The sequence below is a fragment of the Ictalurus furcatus genome, chromosome 18 (genome assembly GCF_023375685.1).
Source record: "Ictalurus furcatus strain D&B chromosome 18, Billie_1.0, whole genome shotgun sequence".
NCBI lineage: Eukaryota > Metazoa > Chordata > Actinopteri > Siluriformes > Ictaluridae > Ictalurus > Ictalurus furcatus.
In genome coordinates, this window is record NC_071272.1 from 3,708,139 (window position 1) to 3,726,254 (window position 18,116).

Sequence of the window (18,116 nt, forward strand, 5' to 3'; positions counted from 1 at the left end):
CCGGTCACAGTGAGAGCATGTATTCTCATGTATGTCAATATTCCCCAGCAGGCTCAGGCTTAATGAGGCACAGATGTCGTTCCTGTGTGGACTGCAGGGAAGAGTGCCAAGTCTTACACCAAAATGAGAGCTCCCTATGAGCCGATCTGAATGATCAGGATTAGGGGTGGAGTGAATATTGCAACAAAATCTATGCTCTCGTCCGGTCTGTCTTTAGAAAAACAGAAGTGAACGCTCAGATTTGGCATTTTCTAAAGAAATTATCAAAGAATTTGGCAGTGCAATGGAAGAAAATACCACCGAATACTCCATGACCATAGATCTCGGTGGGACAGGAAGACATTAATAACAACAAAGCCTCAATTTAGTCGAGATGCTCTCACACTTGACTGATGCTATAGGCTGCTATCTATTGAATTTTTAGAGTATCCCCAAAATAGAGCTCGAGAGTTGACAACACACAGACATCCAAGCACACAGTCTAGCAGCTCGTTTTTGAGCAATTTTAGATAATACACCTTTGTTCAACTGTAATTAAATACAACAGGTGTGTTTCCCATCAAAATGCACACAGAAGCGCTAATATCATTAGCCAGCGTTTCCTAGGCTTCAACAAAACTTCCAGCCAAACTACATTTCAAAAACCGCACAAAAGCCCTGAATCTAACCCAAAAAATAATCAAGTACTGGGAAAGGGAGACAGATTTTTCTTCTTTTTCTCAGCCTTTGTTGTGGGAAACAAGTCCACCGTGGTGTGCACGCATTTCTGATGTACAGTTATTATACACCACCCTTTCCCAATCTTTGCAATATATCTTACACAGTAGAAATGATTCTGCACACCATAGACACACTGTCTATCCTTCTTTGTTTGCTGAATTTTTTTAGATTTAATTATGATTATTTGTTATAAAACAAGATATTGGCGGCCATGAAGAATGTTCAGATTAGCTCAATTTGGCAACCATGTCATTAACTGTCCTGTCTGCTGCTCCTCCTCCACGAAAATGTTCAAAGTGCAAGCAGGGGCAGTGTGATTCCAGCCCTAATGGGCCTCTATGTGCATTTGTTTTGACCACTAGGTGCAATAATAACTCTGTAGCCCTAAATGGAGCAGTGAGCACGTTGCCCCCTCACATCAAGAAAATCAATGGCCCATCGGCCAAAATCTGTCAAAAAGCAACTTATTAAAAATCACTGGTCACTCAAAGGAGATAATTCATACTTTAACAGTATTTAAAATGTATGGAGTAGCGAATGGACTTAGGGCTCTATCCGCCACTGTTCAAATCCATCTAATCTACGCAGTAGGAAATAAAACAAGCAAAGCAAAAGCTGGAAGATGATACATATAACAGTAAAAGAAACATGCTTACCAGTCGTACTGACATGGGCGTCTTGTCATAAGCTGGCAGATGTTGCTCCAGTGCCAGTACAATACAGTTGGCAATGATGGTCGCAAGGATCATGTATTCAAATGGAGTGTGTAGGTCAAGGAAAACATCGGCACAGCCATTGCACAGATAAAACATTACATATATATCCAAGAAAAATAATCTGTGATAATATAAGCACCCTGGACAATCATGACAGTCGGTTTTGAGCATTGACACCATGCGCTGCTCTGTGTGTGCACAGTCAATATTTGATTACTTTAACCATCGCCAGGTGGTGAGCAGGTGCCTGAATCGAAGGACGGAATAAAAGTGTACGTTGTACATGGTGTCTTTTTGTATAGTAATAAGAGATAACAAATCAGTGCATACTACATAATCCACTTTGAAATTCTATATATAAGATAGTGTTCTGTCACTTGACAGCCTTTCCTGATCATTCAAGATGATATACCTGGTCAGAGTAAATTAATACATATTAATACATATAAATACATACATAATACATAATCCTGTAAATTGGCTACTGTGTATATCTCAGCCTGCCTAGATGAAAATACATACAGACGTCGACACAACTGTTGGGAGTCAGGACTTCGATAATTGAGTGCACATTCTGTAATTAAGTGCTTAGGATGATAGTTAAGATGCACGCAAACCTTATTACCTGTCAAACCACATTACCTTACAAACATTGTGTTGGGTTGTAGACAGTTGGATATTTTGGTTCTTCCCAGGACTAAGATCCATTCTACTCATTTCAATCCATTCATTTTCCATGCTTGCTCCATTGATGTGGTATGAGAGGAATAAAACACTTCAATGCTTGCTGTTACTGGAAAATGATCAACGACGCTTCATGTCAGGCCGCATCATTTCACCCTGCCCTTGTTTATCTCCTATAATATCATACCCCATCGAGTTTTATTCCTGATATAAACTTGCTCACTTCACTGCCTGTACAGTTTCAGAAAAGGCTGTCATTTTATTTCTGTGACCAATTGTGTGTCCAATGCTAGCTGCATCATGGGTTTTGAGAAGGCACAGACAGTATAATGTCTATATTATAAGGAAATGAAACTTCATACATAAATTGATGTTCCCTTGGGCGTTTTTAGGGTTGTAGCAAATCTAATACTATGGCACACACCAGTCACGCAGGCTGAATATTGCGTTTTGATTCATATGATACTATTTCATATGTTGTTGTTTTTTTGAGTTAAAAAAGTAGCAACCAGATTGTTTCAGAAATGTGAATTCAATTGTTCATTCATTCAGTCGGTCAGTCAGTCAGTCAGTCAGTCTTCTGCATTATCCTGGTCAGGGTGTGGATCCAAAGTCTAACCCGGGAACGTTGGCCATGAGGTTGGAATACACCTTGGATGGGATTTCCATTGGGACACACAATCACTCATTCAGACCTATGGGCAATTTAGCATAGCCAATCCTTCTACATGCATGTTTTTGGGAGTCGCTAGGAAACCAGAGAACCCAGAGGACGCCCAAACGGATGTGAGGAGAACATGAAAAACTCCATACAGACAGTAACAGGAGCTCAGGATCAAACCAAGGAGCTGTGAGGTGGCAACCACCAGGCCGTCCAACATGCGTTCAGTGAAATGCAAACAGTAATAGAAATGAGGAATTTGATGTGGTAAAACAAGCACATCCGGAAAAAAAAAAAAAAAGGCAAAGAGATTTTCCAAAGGATCTGGAGAAGAGTGCTTTTAAAGTGCAGATACACCCATCTATCCGTCCACCTAACTGACTTCCCGTCATGGCTTCTTGTCTTGCAAGCTGCATATTTCAGTACCATGGAAAGCACCTTTCCAGAGAAACAAACCCAATGGCGCTTGAGTGAGTGAAGCAAATAATTTAGTAATTTAGCAATAAGTGTGGCGCAAATCCGGCCCCAACAACCAGCACCAACAGTCTCCATTATCTCCTGGACTTTAAAAAGCTAGGTATACACACCAATAATATTTCACTTAGCACCTTCTGAGTAAAGCAACTTAAATCTATCAGGATGAAAGGATTGTTGCTTTGTGCTACTTTTACTTGGACTCCTCTAATATCCGGGTAAAATCACTTCCTGGTGTAAATCAGGTGTAAATCATGAGTGCAGCTGTTTGTTTTTTTGCGGCTGCCTACAACTGTGTGGACATGCTGTAACCATGGCTACGCCCACACTTGCATACTACTTTACTAAATAGTACCATAAATTATGCAGTGCATGGGGTAAAGACAAGCTTTTTAATAGGCTATACACGGGGTCTGCATTCATGCTTTCATTTTCTTCTTCATATTATTATGCTTAATTTTACTCTGACTAGATTATCATATAAGCTATATTTTCATGTAGGTCTCATGTACAAATTGTAACACACCCTGAGGGGACAAAGACGAAAGCCTAGAGTCTCAGAAAAGGGTATTAACCTGTACTTTTCCTTGTTCCTGCTGTGGTCATTTTTTGTACATTTAATATGCGTCTTTAACTTGGAAACATGGATAGAGTCCATCCATCCATCCATCTATCCATCTTCTATACCGCTTTATCCTTTTCAGGGTCACGGGGAAACCTGGAGCCTATCCCAGGGAGCATCGGGCACAAGGCGGGGTACACCCTGGACAGGGTGCCAATCCATCGCAGGGCACACTCACATACCACATGGATAGAGTGTACCATTTAAAAACGATTTTAAGGTACATAGTGTTAAAAGATACACTAGGTTACATGCACCAGTCTATGCTTCAGGGAACAGTCCCAATGACAAGGAATGTTAAGAATGGTTAGTACCTTTTTGTTCTGTAGAATTAAAACTCTTTTAGACCTATAAAGTTGATCTAGAAATAGCGTATGCCTTAGTGTCACATATTTCACACTTGGTGCACACCAAAAAGACAAAAATTAAAGCACGAAAAGTGCAGAATGAATGAAATAACCACTGGTGTATAAAAGTGAACCTAAACATGTGTATGAAGTAAGTGTCTCTAAATCTCTTGCCAATAGTTTTGTGGATATGCAATTGTATACGCGATAGAAAAGACGGTACCAAACTGTCATTTTCCTTGTGGCTAGGGTGGTACCATTAAGGGCACAGCTTAAGTGTGTATCATTATGTCTTTAAAAAAAATAAATAATGTACATAATTATATAAGGGCCACTGATGTACCTTTAAAGCTTTATTCTAAAAGCTAATCCAAAGTACACTACATACTGTACACCTTCCTAAGTAGCCTACCACAGGTAAAAAAACAAAAACAAAACCATGGTACCAGCAGAGCTACAGGGAAATTTCTGAGAGTGCAATTAGACGGTTATCTAATCAACTTTCCAGAGCCAGGCTTGATGGGAGAGGATATGGCCACTCGGTGATCCTCTTGGCGTATTTCCGGATCACGTTGTCCTCGCTGAAGATGAACAGCGAGCGGTTGACGGTGAAACAGTTCTGCTTAGTCTGCTTAGGGTTATACAAAGCCATGGTCCGGGCTCTCTGAGCCATCGACTGCTTGTAGAGCCTCGGAGCGCCTCCCGGCCGCGCGCCTCCTCTCCCCGCGCCCGGCGCAGCTCCATAGCGCCCTGACGCATCATCTCCGAAGCGAGCCATCCTAGACATGCGGGTATATCCAACAGGTAACTGGCATCGGAATCAACAACCATCAAAGACATTACAGTCCTCCCGCTCTCTCTGACTCACACTCTCCATCACTGGGCTTTAAAAAAAAAAAAAAAAAAAAAAAATTTTGGTTCAAAATGAATGCAAAAAAAATAAAATAAAATTGAAATGCCGCGTGCGCTTGATCACAGTTGATCGAGCTTGATCTGATTTGCTCTTCCTACCTCGCGTGCTGTCTCCTCTCACTCCATCCTAGGTATGGAAAACTGACACACACACGCACACAAAAAAACTTAGCATGCAAATATAATCCGCGTAAAGAGCGCGTCAAATGATACCCAACATCCAATCCGTGCCACACGTTATACCCGCGCGGAGAGCTCGCTGAACCGACACGTAGTCACCTCTCGCGCGTCATATCAGAGATCTGACAATGCAAAAAAAATAAATAATAATAAATAAACAAAAGGCGAAAACAAAATTCTTCCAAAAAGGGAAATCTATCTATTTCCCTGTTGCCTATTGAACGCATTCGGTCAGAGAGAGAGAAAAAAAAACGTCCAGCGTGTCTTTTTCTTGCACAAAGACGCGCGTGATGTGTGCAGTGCAGCGCGCGCTGCTCCTTAAGTACACTATGACGCCTAATTGATGCTTCCTATAAGCGCGCGCGATCTCTGAAGCAACGTCATGACTTTTCTCCGCTGAGGGGGTCAGCTTTGGTGATGATGATGATGTTGATGAAGACGTGTGTGTGTGTGTGTGTGCGTGTTTCTCGCGAGCATAAGCATAAGCATAAAAAAATTCCTGAAGCAGGCTAATGGAAGAACGTCTCTGATTGGTTCAACCAGATTGTGGGTGTGGTTACAGACGTGTTCGTCAGGGGCATGGACATTCAGTACATAAAGGTTGGAACAGCATTAAACCTTGCTACCTTTCCTCCACATCATCTCCTTATAGATGATTTGCTTCACCTGCATCCTATTCAGTGGTGTGTCTAGGTTTCCAGAAAATTGGTGGGTTGGAAAATTGAGGGAAAGAGTAAATTAAGAGATGGCGCCGCCTAATTGTGTAGGCTAGAGAAAAATTGCATTGTTAGCATATCATTCATGTCTTGGTGCAAAATGGATGCCACATGGCATGTTTTTAATATTGAAAGGATTTGGACAAAAAAAAACAGACTATTTTCCCCCCGAAGGTGCCGTCTGATACCTTGTGCTACACGTAGCCACACCCTTGTCTCTAACTCATCTGACTGAAAATGGCCACATGCTGAAGCGTGGTATCAGTGTCTTACCAGAGACCTTGCCAACAATGCAATTCACCCGTCCAGGATTGTTTTGCAAAAGTTAAAGTCCACTCAGTGGTCCGCTCACTCTAGTACTCTCTCACTCTAGTGCATTTAGCTACAGTTTTATTGTTTTGGTTTTTTTTCGTTTTTTTTTTTTAACCAGACAGTATACGATGATGAGAGACACTGAGCACTTTTGGACATGTTGGAAAATAGAGTGTGAAGGAGTGACAGATCAGTTAATTCACACTACCATCTAGTAACACACAGCTTTCTCAGAAGAAGGAATTCCCGAGGAAACAGAAGTATGAAATTGTTCAGCACTGCCATCATTTGATCTATAGTTTCTCAGTGTGAACGTCACCTGTTCCGTCCCTTAAGGCACCGGAAGTGGCTCAGAGCTGCTGGATGGCTGGATTTTTCCAGGAATTAATCTGTATGTATCAGTAGGAGTCTCTGATCTCCATCCATATAAACATTCATCCCAAACCTTCATCAAACCCGTCATCACATTGATAAAAAAAAAAAAAAAAGCACAGGCAAAGACGCCACCTTTCTATCAAAAGGGACATACTTTGGACAGCTTTTTCATGAATTAAGCACAAAGACGTAATCCAAGCATGATCATGTGCATATAAGGACTTGGTCCATCTATAGCTTTCAGTAAATGACATGTTTATATAGCCTACAGTACAATTAATAATGTGAAATAAGGGAAGTAAGTCATGTGCAAACAACATATTCATACTGTAATGCCCTCTAATGGCAAAATAATGCATTACAAAAGCTCATTTTCATCCATTAAACCAAAAATACAGTTCATATATGAAATCTTTCTGGCACTTCTTCCATTAATGTTATAGACTGAGATCTGACTATATACCCAAATGTGTTTTGCTATTTAAATATCTGTTTATATTTCAAATTGTATCCTGCTACTAGGTTTGTTTGTTTGTTGTTTTTTTTTAAACAAGGAAACCTATAAGTTATTTTTAAAATTATTTTTAATGTTAACAATTTATCATCAAGTACATTTTAAAGCCCCAAATCTAAACATTTTTGTATAGAGGTCCTGAACCGCAAGAAATAAAATGCATGAAAGTCATTATTTTGACTTAAGTTTTCATTATTTCAAGATATTATGCTGTTATTTATTCTTTTTTTTTTTTTTACAACTTAATAATTTTAAGTTAACAATTTAAATTACCGTATTGACATATTCTGACTCCTGACCTAATTCCATAATGGCCGTTGCAGCCATTTTGACCGTTGAAATGTCATATTATGATTTTGTTTATAATTAAATCCTACCTGGGTCACAGTGCGAAAGTAACCATCGCAGTGTTTTCGCCGAACTATTTTTAGAAATAAAGCCGTAAATGTCAATGAAAGATGATGTGACAATCAAGTGTTTTTGCATCATGTTCGAGCCTATCAGGTTCAATTATGCAAATGCAGGTCATGTAACACCAGTGAGTGCATGTAGGTCTTGGCATATTTACCATTTGTATAATAATAGAATCAAGATTTCTTGATGATTCCTTTTTTTCTGTTGTATAATTGTGTGTTGTTGTTGTTGTTTTTTTACTATTATGGAGCCACTATGTCACAAAACATATCATCAAATAAAGGTAAAAAAAAATAATAAAAAATGATAGCCATCAAAACAACTTTTGGGTGTTTCTCAGGAAAACCAATTTTAAATGATGGACTAGGTTTCTCATTTTCAATTCTCACCTGCTCCACCACAGCGTGACATCATCTTGGCACATCTGATGCGCACTGATAATGTCTGTACCCTTCAGGTCATCTGGCCTCTCTAGGTCAATAACGGTGTCGTAGCTGCTGGACTGAGCCACGCTCTCGACGCCTTCATACGTTTGATCGGGCTCAGCGAGGGCAGAAGTGTGAGACACGTCAGCCATCGCTTCCCTCCTCATCCTCTGCCTGTCAGAGAGCTCAGGGTTGTGAGCCCAGGAGTTGTACTCCACTCCCAGAGTCAACATCCGCCATGTTCTAAGTGTTACCGAGCGCACAGCTGCAGTCATGGGACAAACACATGTGAGTACAAACAAATTAAAAGCAATGGCTAAGCATAACACTAACTTGCACTAACCTACCAAGCTTAATTTGCTTTTTATTTTTATTTTTAAAGTGTTGTATCAATTCGAACCACTCTCTATCCACACAACCTGCAAGTTATACTTTAAAGAAAGACCTAGAAATATATATATATGAATTCCCTGTCCACATGCCAATATATGTACATTTCTTCCTTTATATGTATGACAATTATTTCCAAATAGCCAGAAATATTGGAACAATTCATCTTAAAGGCCATTTTCTAAGCTAATGGCAATACACCTAATCCTCTATCATGTGAAATATTATAATTTAATGCTAGATAGATATGATTTCTGATCATTTGTCTACTGTAGATACTGGTGCCTGTTTATAATCTACTATAAACACCATTATTATGTGTTTATATTTATCACAATCTTAAGTGATATTTATTGTTGCAAGGTCTCAAAAGGATTAGACTGACTAGAGATGTACTGTTACAATGGATTTTAAATAAGGAGTCAAACAGGACAGGGAGTGCTTTTACTGGAAAATAGTCACCAACAAGATGGTGCAGTGGGGCTGAAATTTAGCATTTTCCAAAAGTGCCCCCCCCCCTTTATACAACAGCAATTTACATCATACGTTTATAGTTATGTGTTAAATGTTAAGGAATGTCCACAAAAACATGATTTTCTGTTACCACTTACTTTCCCATTTCCCTCACCAGCCTTTCTTTTTCTCTCTTGGAAGTTAATAAGACTATCAAATCCGGCTTTGTGCTGTTACTGAGAAACCGCAAAGCCGTCCTTTAATTCTGAAGATTTCCCCGTTTATTTCGGGCATTTCTAAAGCACTGACACTGGAGACTCCGTCCATAAACGTTAAACAAACATCCCCTTAAAGAAAACATCACCATATCATCAATTAAACACTTTTTCAAAATCTGTTGATGTGGACATATTGGATATTTTAACATATCAGAAACCAATACGAATCAATTAATCAACATCACCGTGGTATAAATGGAAACCCTAAAAAGCAGTCCATCAGAGGTTCTTATTTACAAACACACTGGTACACTACAAATAAGGTCAGCACTGACTCACCAACAATCATGCACACATGAAGTCTAAACCAAGCTTAATCCTACCATAAACCACAGTTGATCTCATCTCCAGCCATTTGGAGTTAGAATGCACATTTCCTCTCATGGTTTCTCCTTCTTGTTAATCTCAATTTGGCTTAGCATCCAGTTTCTCAGAAGAAAAATTTTAATAGTGTATGCACTTGAAGCAGGTGATCTTAAAGCACTTGCCACCAGATGATGAGGACAGAGTAGCTTGGCCCCAAAGGATCTCCGGCTCTGTGGAATGCGGAAAGGCAGTTCCTGTCCCGCTCATTAAGAGGCTTTATCTTGCCAAAAGGCTTCAATACCCTGAATCAGCTGAAAGTCTTACTTACTCAGGAAGACAGTAAGTATATGGTTTACAAAGCCTGCTGGTGCACAATTAGAGAGACTTCCTGTTTTTGCAAAATAATCTCTGCTTGTGTATACAGAAAGGTCCAGGGGTTTAACTACCACAGCGCAGCCGGTGCACTTGCATGGGGGTTGTGACACAGGTGGGCCTCGGCACTGATGCCACTGTGTGGCTAATTGCTTACTCCAAACTGTGGAAGCAGTGATAATGGCACTCTCCAACAGTTAATTTGGTCCATTTAACCACTCCAGGTTGTTCGATCTGCCTTTTAAAAGCAGACAATCAAAGGCAAATCTATTTCATGGTTAAAATGAACTTTTCTACAAAACAATCCATTGCACAAGGTTATTGTGGTACAACTTGGAACCAACACGAACGAATCAGGCATTAGAAGCAACCAAGAAGTAACGTGACACTACCACCACCATGCTTCACTCTGACAATGCTGTTCTCTGGGTGATAAGCAGTGCTGGATTTAGGGATAAACTGCTGATAACTTTTGGACCACTCAACTTGAAATCATAATTCCTCTTCTTCCTGAATTCCTGTACAGTGCCAAGTGTTCTTGTTTTGCGAGTTGCTGAACAGTATTCGATGTATATTTAAAAAAAAAACTTCTACAAAATTTGTCAAATAGTCACAAAATTTTGTTCACAGCATTGTGAGGCCAACCCAAACAATACTTGATTCTTGGGGGTTTGACAGACAGGATGTTTCATCCATAACATGCAAACAAATTCTTGTCACGTATATTTACTAACATGACCTAATGTTAACAATCTTTGAGTTCATTTGTAGCTTGGGATGGCTACTGGATACAGTAAGTGAGAAATATCACAGCAACAGCTTAACATTTTGCCTTATGATGACAGCCACAGTGGCTTCTGGTCTTCCTCCATCACTAAGGGGTAGGGCCAAAAAGTGCTTGGCCCCCTTAATCGCTGCTTGCAGCTATATTCATTATTATTATTATTAATAATATTATTATAAATTGATAATAATAATAATAATAATAATTTAATTTGACTTCCTGACCCACAAAAAAAGTGTGATCTTTTATTAGAAGTAAATTTATTAGAGAAAAAAATAATTACAACCACCTTCGGGTCTCGGTTGAGAAAAACGTAGCATTTTTTTTCCTTTTCATTTTGCAGTGTTTTGGATCTACATGGCAGAATGAGCACAATGGTTGTGACTATACTATCAAACATTTAAAAAAAAAAAAAGGACATAGCTTCACGGTCAACATTAAATCATTAAATGTAACAAAATGGGTACAGGCTAACAATGTCATCTACAGTTAGAAAACCGAAGGTAAATTTAATAAAAAAATGAACAACAAAAAAAAAAAACATCACTTGGTTAATCTTCTTTCCGAATGTGTATTCTCACATTGCGTTATAAAAAAATAAAAACAAACAAAATCTTTGTTCAGCACCATTTGCAGTATTCAATAACCACAAATTCCCTAACCAAAATTCCTATTAGACTACATATGGCCTTTAATGCCAAATGTTAAAGTTTTGACATGATGATCATGAAGGAAAGACAGACCGTCACTGCTGAGATGAGTTCATCCACTCCTGGAGATCATAAAGCAGGTCGTTCAGAAATCCTCTCATGACCAGTTTACAGTTTTGCAGCAATGAAACAGCATAAGAAGCTTTTCAGATTTAATCAGTAACATGCAGGAGTCAGCTCAAAGTGGGCAGTTTGTCTCTGAGGCTCACGGTCCCTCCCACGGTCTGTGCAGGATTACGGGAATACATCCAGCAGATGGGAATCGATCGACAAACTGGCAAATAAATAACGTCCAGCACCGATGAGAATTTAACCACACAAACAGACGCTCATAATATCTGGAAATGAGTCAACTGAAAATAAAATAATAATATATGTTCATCACACATCCAGCTTTTTTTTTGTTTGTTTTTTTGAAAATACAACATTTATTTGGGGAAATTTTAAAAGTTCAAAATAAAATGAAGAATGAAGTCCTTGAGAAATGTACGTGTGCCACAACGGAGTGCGTCTCGTGTCGGAAAATCTGTAGACGAGGAAAAGTAAACGCATCACGGCTTTTGAATTGTGTGTGGACGTTGGTAACATTAAAACATCATCTTCTGCATGTTCAACGGACACGATGCATAATCGTGCAGGGGCTCGAGGACAGCCTCGAGCACAACCTCAGCTTTCTGAGAGCAAACACGCTACAGCACCATAGTCAGATTATATCCTCCGCGAACACAAACTATCTGTACATGTGCATAACCCTTCATCTGCAGTCCAACAACAAGTTAAACCAAGAGCGCTGTAGCCAAAAATGCCAGTGGTCCAGGCTGCCTCTCTGCTAGGATTCCCCTGCTGAGGGGTGTGTGCAGTGGCGATGGCTGGTAGATGGAGGATAAGGGTAGGAGCATGGCAAGGCTCAGGTGGGGCTGGATGGTGTGGTAGATGAGCTGGTGTCTGGGAGGGTGGTGGCCTGCGGTTCTCCTGGCGTGCTGTCCGCCTGCCGCTGAGCGATCGCTGCCGCCGAGTGCTTACACTGAGACGAGCCGCACTGGCAGCTGAACAGTTTGCCCTTCACGTCCCAAAAATGATCACCATAATCAAACCTGGAGAAAAAAAAAAACAATGTGTAAGGTCATGTGTAAGGGGTAGTGCTGGCTTGACGGTTAAGGCTCTGGGTTACTGATCGGAAGGTCGGGGGTTCAAGCCCCAGCACTGCTAAGCTGCCATTATTGGGCTGCTGAGCAAGGCCATTAACCTTCTCTGCTCCAGGGGCGCTGTATCATGGCTGACCCTGCGCTCTGACCCCAGCTTCCTGACATGCTGGAGTATGCGAAGAAAAGAATTTCACTGTGCATATGTATGTGATAAATAAAGACTCATTATCTTTGTAGTCTATGGTAAATACAGGACAAACAAAAACACGTAACCTATATAACGTTGACCTTTAATCTTTTTATAGCTACATTTAATGTTCAGTTCCTGTTATCATTTATTTTACAGCAGCTATTAACATCACTAGCCTCACAACTGAAGTTAGAAAAGTCCTTACTGCGCGTTAAAGAGCTGACACTGGAGACTCCTTCATTAAAAAATGTTATATTAAACAAAACAAACAAACAAACGTCACCTTACAAAAAACTAAATGTTATGTTAGGAGTGTGCGATATTGACAAATTTTTTTTTTTAAAAACCAATCTCGATATTTTAATGGAAGTAAAAATTTGTGCCCAAAGTATTGAACGTAAAAAAGTAAAAAAAAAGTATTGAACAAAAATATACAATGAAAAAATTGGCCAATGAGGGTAAATCGCTGTTAAGCCCGCCCACACGTGAGATTTGTGCCAGAATTGCAAACGTAAACTTGCGGAATGTAAATAAAAACTTTGAAAGCGTAAATAAAACCTCTGGCAGCGCATTCATAAACCATGATTAGCGAAAAAGAAGCTTAGAACAAAAACTTTGAATTTTTTTTTTTTCACCTTTCAGCATGACGACACGAAGCAAACCTCCAAATCAACAAAACAAGATCAAGGATTTGGAATGGCCCATTCAGAGTCCAGACCTAAATCCAATCAAAAATCTGTGGGGTGACCTGAAGAGGGCTGTGTACAGGAGATGCCCAGATCCTCAATTTGACAGGGTTAAAATGCTTTTGCAAGGAAGAATGGCAAAATATAAAGTCAAGATGTGCCAAACTGACTGACTCTTACCCAAAAAGATTGAATGCTGTGATAAAATCTAAAGGTGCTTCGACTAAGTATTAGTTTAGGGGTGTGCACACTTGCGTAATCAGGTTATTGTACATTAAAAAAATAAAACTTTCCCCTAAAATGATTCGTAGTTTTTCATTTTAACGAATAGGTTAAAATTCCACAAAAAGGCAGAAAACATTCTGACGTGATTTCCCGTGATCACAAATACCTGCCATTTTAACAGGCGTGTGTAGACTTTTTATATCCACTGTAACTTGCATTCTAATAGGTCACATCACGCAGTTAATGGGTGATTCTATCGGCGGTTTTATTATTCGTTTTTGCAAAAGCGAGCGACATACTCGATGTGTACTCGACATACTCGACGCGCATCGTTAAAACAAGAATTCAGATAATATCATAGACGTTTTCGAATTTATTTATAACAGTCTTAGATGTCGAGCAGTCACCATACGAGAGGAGTCCCCATGAATTCGCGGTTACTATAGAAACGATGTATTTAAATGAGCGCATTAATACAAACCTGTGATTTGAATTACAGCCAGCACTACTGTCAGAGCTGCTGTTATAGAAAATTAAATCAACACCATCTGACCAATCAGATTTGGAAACGCAACATGATTGGTTATATGATTAAATATGATTAAATCTTCAATGCAGTACACCTTTAATTTTTTTTTTAAAACAGTGAATGAAATATTCAAATGTCCCAAATTTGCTGTTCAGCCATGTATATTTACCCCTCATTACACTACACTGATGAGACGCTAACGAGAAGCTAATGACTGCAGATTAGCGGCGCTGTTCGGGGGAATGCAGAGGCACGGCTCACCCTAGCTCGTCTCCGGCGCTGATGTTCTTGCTGGCGAAGAACGCGATGTGCGGGAAGCGCAGGTCCTGGTGGGAGGTGAACACTCGGCAGGGGAACAGGTTCGGCTCGCAGTGGTGGTTTATGAACCGGCTGATGTTGCCATAGAAACGGGCGTCTATACAATACATATCGCCAACCTGCAATAAAACAGGGAATGTTGGTTCGTGAGCGCCCAAAAGTATGGGGTTAAGAAAAAAAAAACAGGGAGGACTAAAACAGCTTTCGTCATCCCTAAAGTTTAAAATAGCAACAGCTTCCTGTTAGATCGGATCAAAGCTTGACTGCCGACAGTCCTGCAGTTCGCTGTGCAGCAATATTAGCATGCATTATGAGTATTATGCTAATTGTTCTGACTGTAAGCAGACAGTTCTGACAGTTATACTGAATGAATCGCTTACAGAATTTTGTACTAGTTAACAAATGCTATAAGTACTAGGGAACATTTGTTCAGTGAAACATGAAAAACCTATGCACTTCCTTCCAGTCCCGTTCATCTATGAGAGTCTGGGAGCCACGACATCATGCTCACCACTATAATAGTGGACGACAGGCTATTTTTAGGAGCAATGGGAGTATTATATTGGGAAAAAAACAAAACAATTCTATTCAAGTACACAAACCATCCAATGCACTGAAAACATACAGGCACAATAGGGATGCACAATGTACACCAGTTTCAAAAGGTTATAAATCTGTTATTAATAACACAATAATAAATACTACCGAATACCCTGGTGTTCCCTTCTTTAGTGCCCCTACCTCAGAAGGCAGCTCATGCTCATAACATGCCCTAGGTGCCATTTTAGGACATAAGAATGTGTGAAATTTTGCTCAAAGCATCTGCACTCTTACCTCGTTTCCACCTTTAGGGAAAATACAAAGAAAATGCAAAAAAAACAACAACAAACAAACAAAAAAAAACCCCGCCAGACCAGCAGTGCTTCGCTGAGACATATCACAAAAGCCAGGCATTATAAGGTGGATTATTTTTAGTCTGGTGCTACCTTGCTGTCCAGGCTGAAAAGGTAGGAATCAATCTCCCGGACATCTGCTTCTGCGTCTGAGATGATTTCCCCGACGTACCTGTGCAAAGGAGGACATCAGAACATGCACAAAAATGTACTCCACACACATACACGGTGTACACTTCAGACAGATATTTTATTTCCTAAAGGGAAAATAATGTCTAGCATTCTCAGACTAAGCCAGACAGACAGAGAAAAATGAAAGAAGCTCACTCGCAGACGAAGGTTCCTTGCTGGATGTCCTGTAATGTCCGAACACCCCAGCCCGTTTTTTGAGTCCTGAACAGCTGCAGTCGAATCCTGACAGCAGACCACATTTAATACACAAAAAACTCCATTACAAAGTACTGAGAATCACCACATCATGTTGTACATTGTATATTCATGGCGACTCGATGCTACCGTAGTCCATTTTGAACAACGCGGTTCTTGCAGGTTCTCCAGCAGGAACAGGCATGGTTGCACTCGAAAATGAAAGGCGGTTCCTCAGAGCAGAACTCTGGCAGCAGACGGCTCTCCTGAGAGCGAACGCGACAGGTCAGTGCGTCGTGAGCGTGTAACCGTGTCAGACACACAACTTTGCAGCTCGGTAACATCAATAATTAATAGATGAATGTGGACACAAGATATTCAGCCTCACCTTGTCATACCAGCAGCGCAGGCTGAGCTGACCGCACATGCAGCTGGCCGAGGAGCAGTCGTCTTTACAGACGCAGTACTGGAAAACACAAAACCACATGGAGCAATCAGAGACCGCCGATTTATAATTCAATAGAACGGTATGAAAAGGCAACGCTCTAATAGCAAGAAAGGTTTGTCTGCAGATCGCACACCACAGAAGCCATGTCTTTCAAGCAGATATGGATATGTGCTTATGTCCATATATGGAAATTATTTTATTGGATTTTCCCCTCTATATTATGCTTATTATAACACAAACATACATATATACATACAGTACCAGTCAAAAGTTTGGAGACGCTCGACCGAAATGTTTCTCATGATCTTAAAAACCTTTTGATCTGATATATATACACACACACACACACACATACATACATACATACATATATATATATATATATATATATATATATAAAAAAATAGAGGAATATTTTCCTCATCTTGTTTACATGGAAAATTGCAATTTTTTATAGCTATCCAAAGTAAAAGCACATCAACGCAGAAGTGACTAAAGGGTCACTTTCATCTATACCACTCAAAGACACACCCACCGGTCTTGCCCTCTGCAGACACACCTTTCTCAGTCAGTAATAGAGATACTAGAAGCTGCATTACCTGTAAGTGAGTGATGTTTTTGTCTATGTTCATGGGGGAGGTGACACAGCTGTCAGGCACATATTTGTAGTCATTGGGGCAAGGCTCATTGTCCACAGCGTTCACACATGGCACAGGTACTCTCTCATAACCTCGAGATATATCCCTGAATGCAGGCAGATGAAACACGTTTTGTATATATCGACACTAAACATATAAACACCAGCGTAACCTGGTAAACGTGTTTACGAAAGTCAGGAAAGGTGAGTCGGTCAGTCAGTCGGCCGTTAAGTAATTAAGAAAGTAAGTAAGCCATTAAGTAAGTATGTCATTAAGTAAAGTAAAATAAGTCTGTAAGTCATACCGTCAGGCAGTCAGTCAGAAAGCTAGTAAGTAAGTCAGTAAAATAAGAAAAGTAAGTAAGCAATACAGTATGTAAGTCAGTAAGTCAATAAGTAAAGTAAATAAAGTAATGTCAGTAAAGACAGTAAAGTATGTCAGTAAGTACATCAGTAAGTAATTAATCAGGTAAGTCAGTCAGTCAGTAAGCTAGTAAGTAAGTAAATAAGTATAGTAAGTCCATAAGTAAAGAAAGAAAGTAAGCCAGTAAAGTAAAACAGTAAGCCAATAAATAGACAGTGAGTCAGTAAGTAGAGTAAGTCAGTAAATAAATAAAACATCCCCCCCCCACCCCCAATAAAACAAAGCAAAACAAAATTAGATTCAGCTTTATGAAAATGTATTAAAATTAAATGAAATGAAAATAAATGAAGCTTGTCTACCACCATATTCTCGTGGCATCACAAGAGGGGAATAAAGTCAATTAATTAACTTTAATTAAGTAAAGACTGTTTACTTTGCGTTAGCTGGCTCACAGTCAGCCATGTCTGGAAAGGGAAATATTTAGTTAGTAATTGTGTAACTTTGTAAACAGATTATTCCAGCAACAGATATGACTTGCTGGAATGGATATTTTGACGCACTGTTGCATATGTTTGAGCTAGATTTTTTAAAAATAAATAAATAAATAAATAAAGTATGAGGATGTGGTAGACGAAACAATGATACAACATCATGGGGTTTGAGACTCTGAGAGATGCTGTACTACAGACTAGTAAATAAAATGAACATACTGAATGCTATTTTTACACTAGTATGATGGTTTAAGCTACCTGTTGAGGAGCTTCTCTCCTGAGGCGCGTCCTTCACCGCTCGCCTCCCTCTGCCTCTTGCTGGCGTGCAGAGCGCTCCACACCTTGGAGTTCTGGCTGCAGCATTCTAGTGGCGAGTCTCCTTCCCTGTTTTTTAGGTTCACATCAGCCCCCCGCAACAGAAACAACCTGCAGTTGGCATAAAGTTGAAATGTCCCGTTG

General features: G+C 39.8%; 3 protein-coding genes across 8 annotated transcripts in view; all 3 read right to left on the minus strand.

The window, feature by feature from the left end:
* Positions 1-6,111, minus strand: part of cacna1bb (calcium channel, voltage-dependent, N type, alpha 1B subunit, b) — a 129,626-nt gene extending 123,515 nt beyond the window's left edge. The window contains exon 1 of the mRNA XM_053649045.1: positions 1,377-6,111. Within this exon, the coding sequence (XP_053505020.1) occupies positions 1,377-1,616 (240 nt within the window). The 5' untranslated portion in view covers positions 1,617-6,111. The remainder of the gene's footprint in view (positions 1-1,376) is intronic.
* On the minus strand, positions 4,721-10,807 carry LOC128622673 (uncharacterized). The gene is made up of 3 exons (XM_053649368.1): positions 9,517-10,807; positions 8,037-8,337; positions 4,721-5,003 (listed from the first exon to the last, which is right to left on the minus strand). Exons 1-3 carry the CDS (start codon positions 9,575-9,577, stop codon positions 4,721-4,723), a joined length of 645 nt encoding a protein of 214 aa, XP_053505343.1. The 5' UTR covers positions 9,578-10,807.
* Positions 10,808-10,878: 71 nt separating this feature from the next.
* Positions 10,879-18,116, minus strand: part of ehmt1b (euchromatic histone-lysine N-methyltransferase 1b) — a 38,996-nt gene continuing 31,758 nt past the window's right edge. For all 6 annotated transcript variants that reach the window (XM_053649050.1, XM_053649049.1, XM_053649047.1 and 3 more), the window contains 8 exons: positions 17,916-18,083; positions 16,765-16,909; positions 16,106-16,183; positions 15,868-15,983; positions 15,679-15,765; positions 15,445-15,523; positions 14,402-14,577; positions 10,879-12,459 (listed from right to left, as the gene is read on the minus strand). In XM_053649050.1, coding sequence (XP_053505025.1) covers positions 12,273-12,459; positions 14,402-14,577; positions 15,445-15,523; positions 15,679-15,765; positions 15,868-15,983; positions 16,106-16,183; positions 16,765-16,909; positions 17,916-18,083 — 1,036 coding nt within the window. In that variant the 3' untranslated portion in view covers positions 10,879-12,272. The remainder of the gene's footprint in view (positions 12,460-14,401; positions 14,578-15,444; positions 15,524-15,678; positions 15,766-15,867; positions 15,984-16,105; positions 16,184-16,764; positions 16,910-17,915; positions 18,084-18,116) is intronic.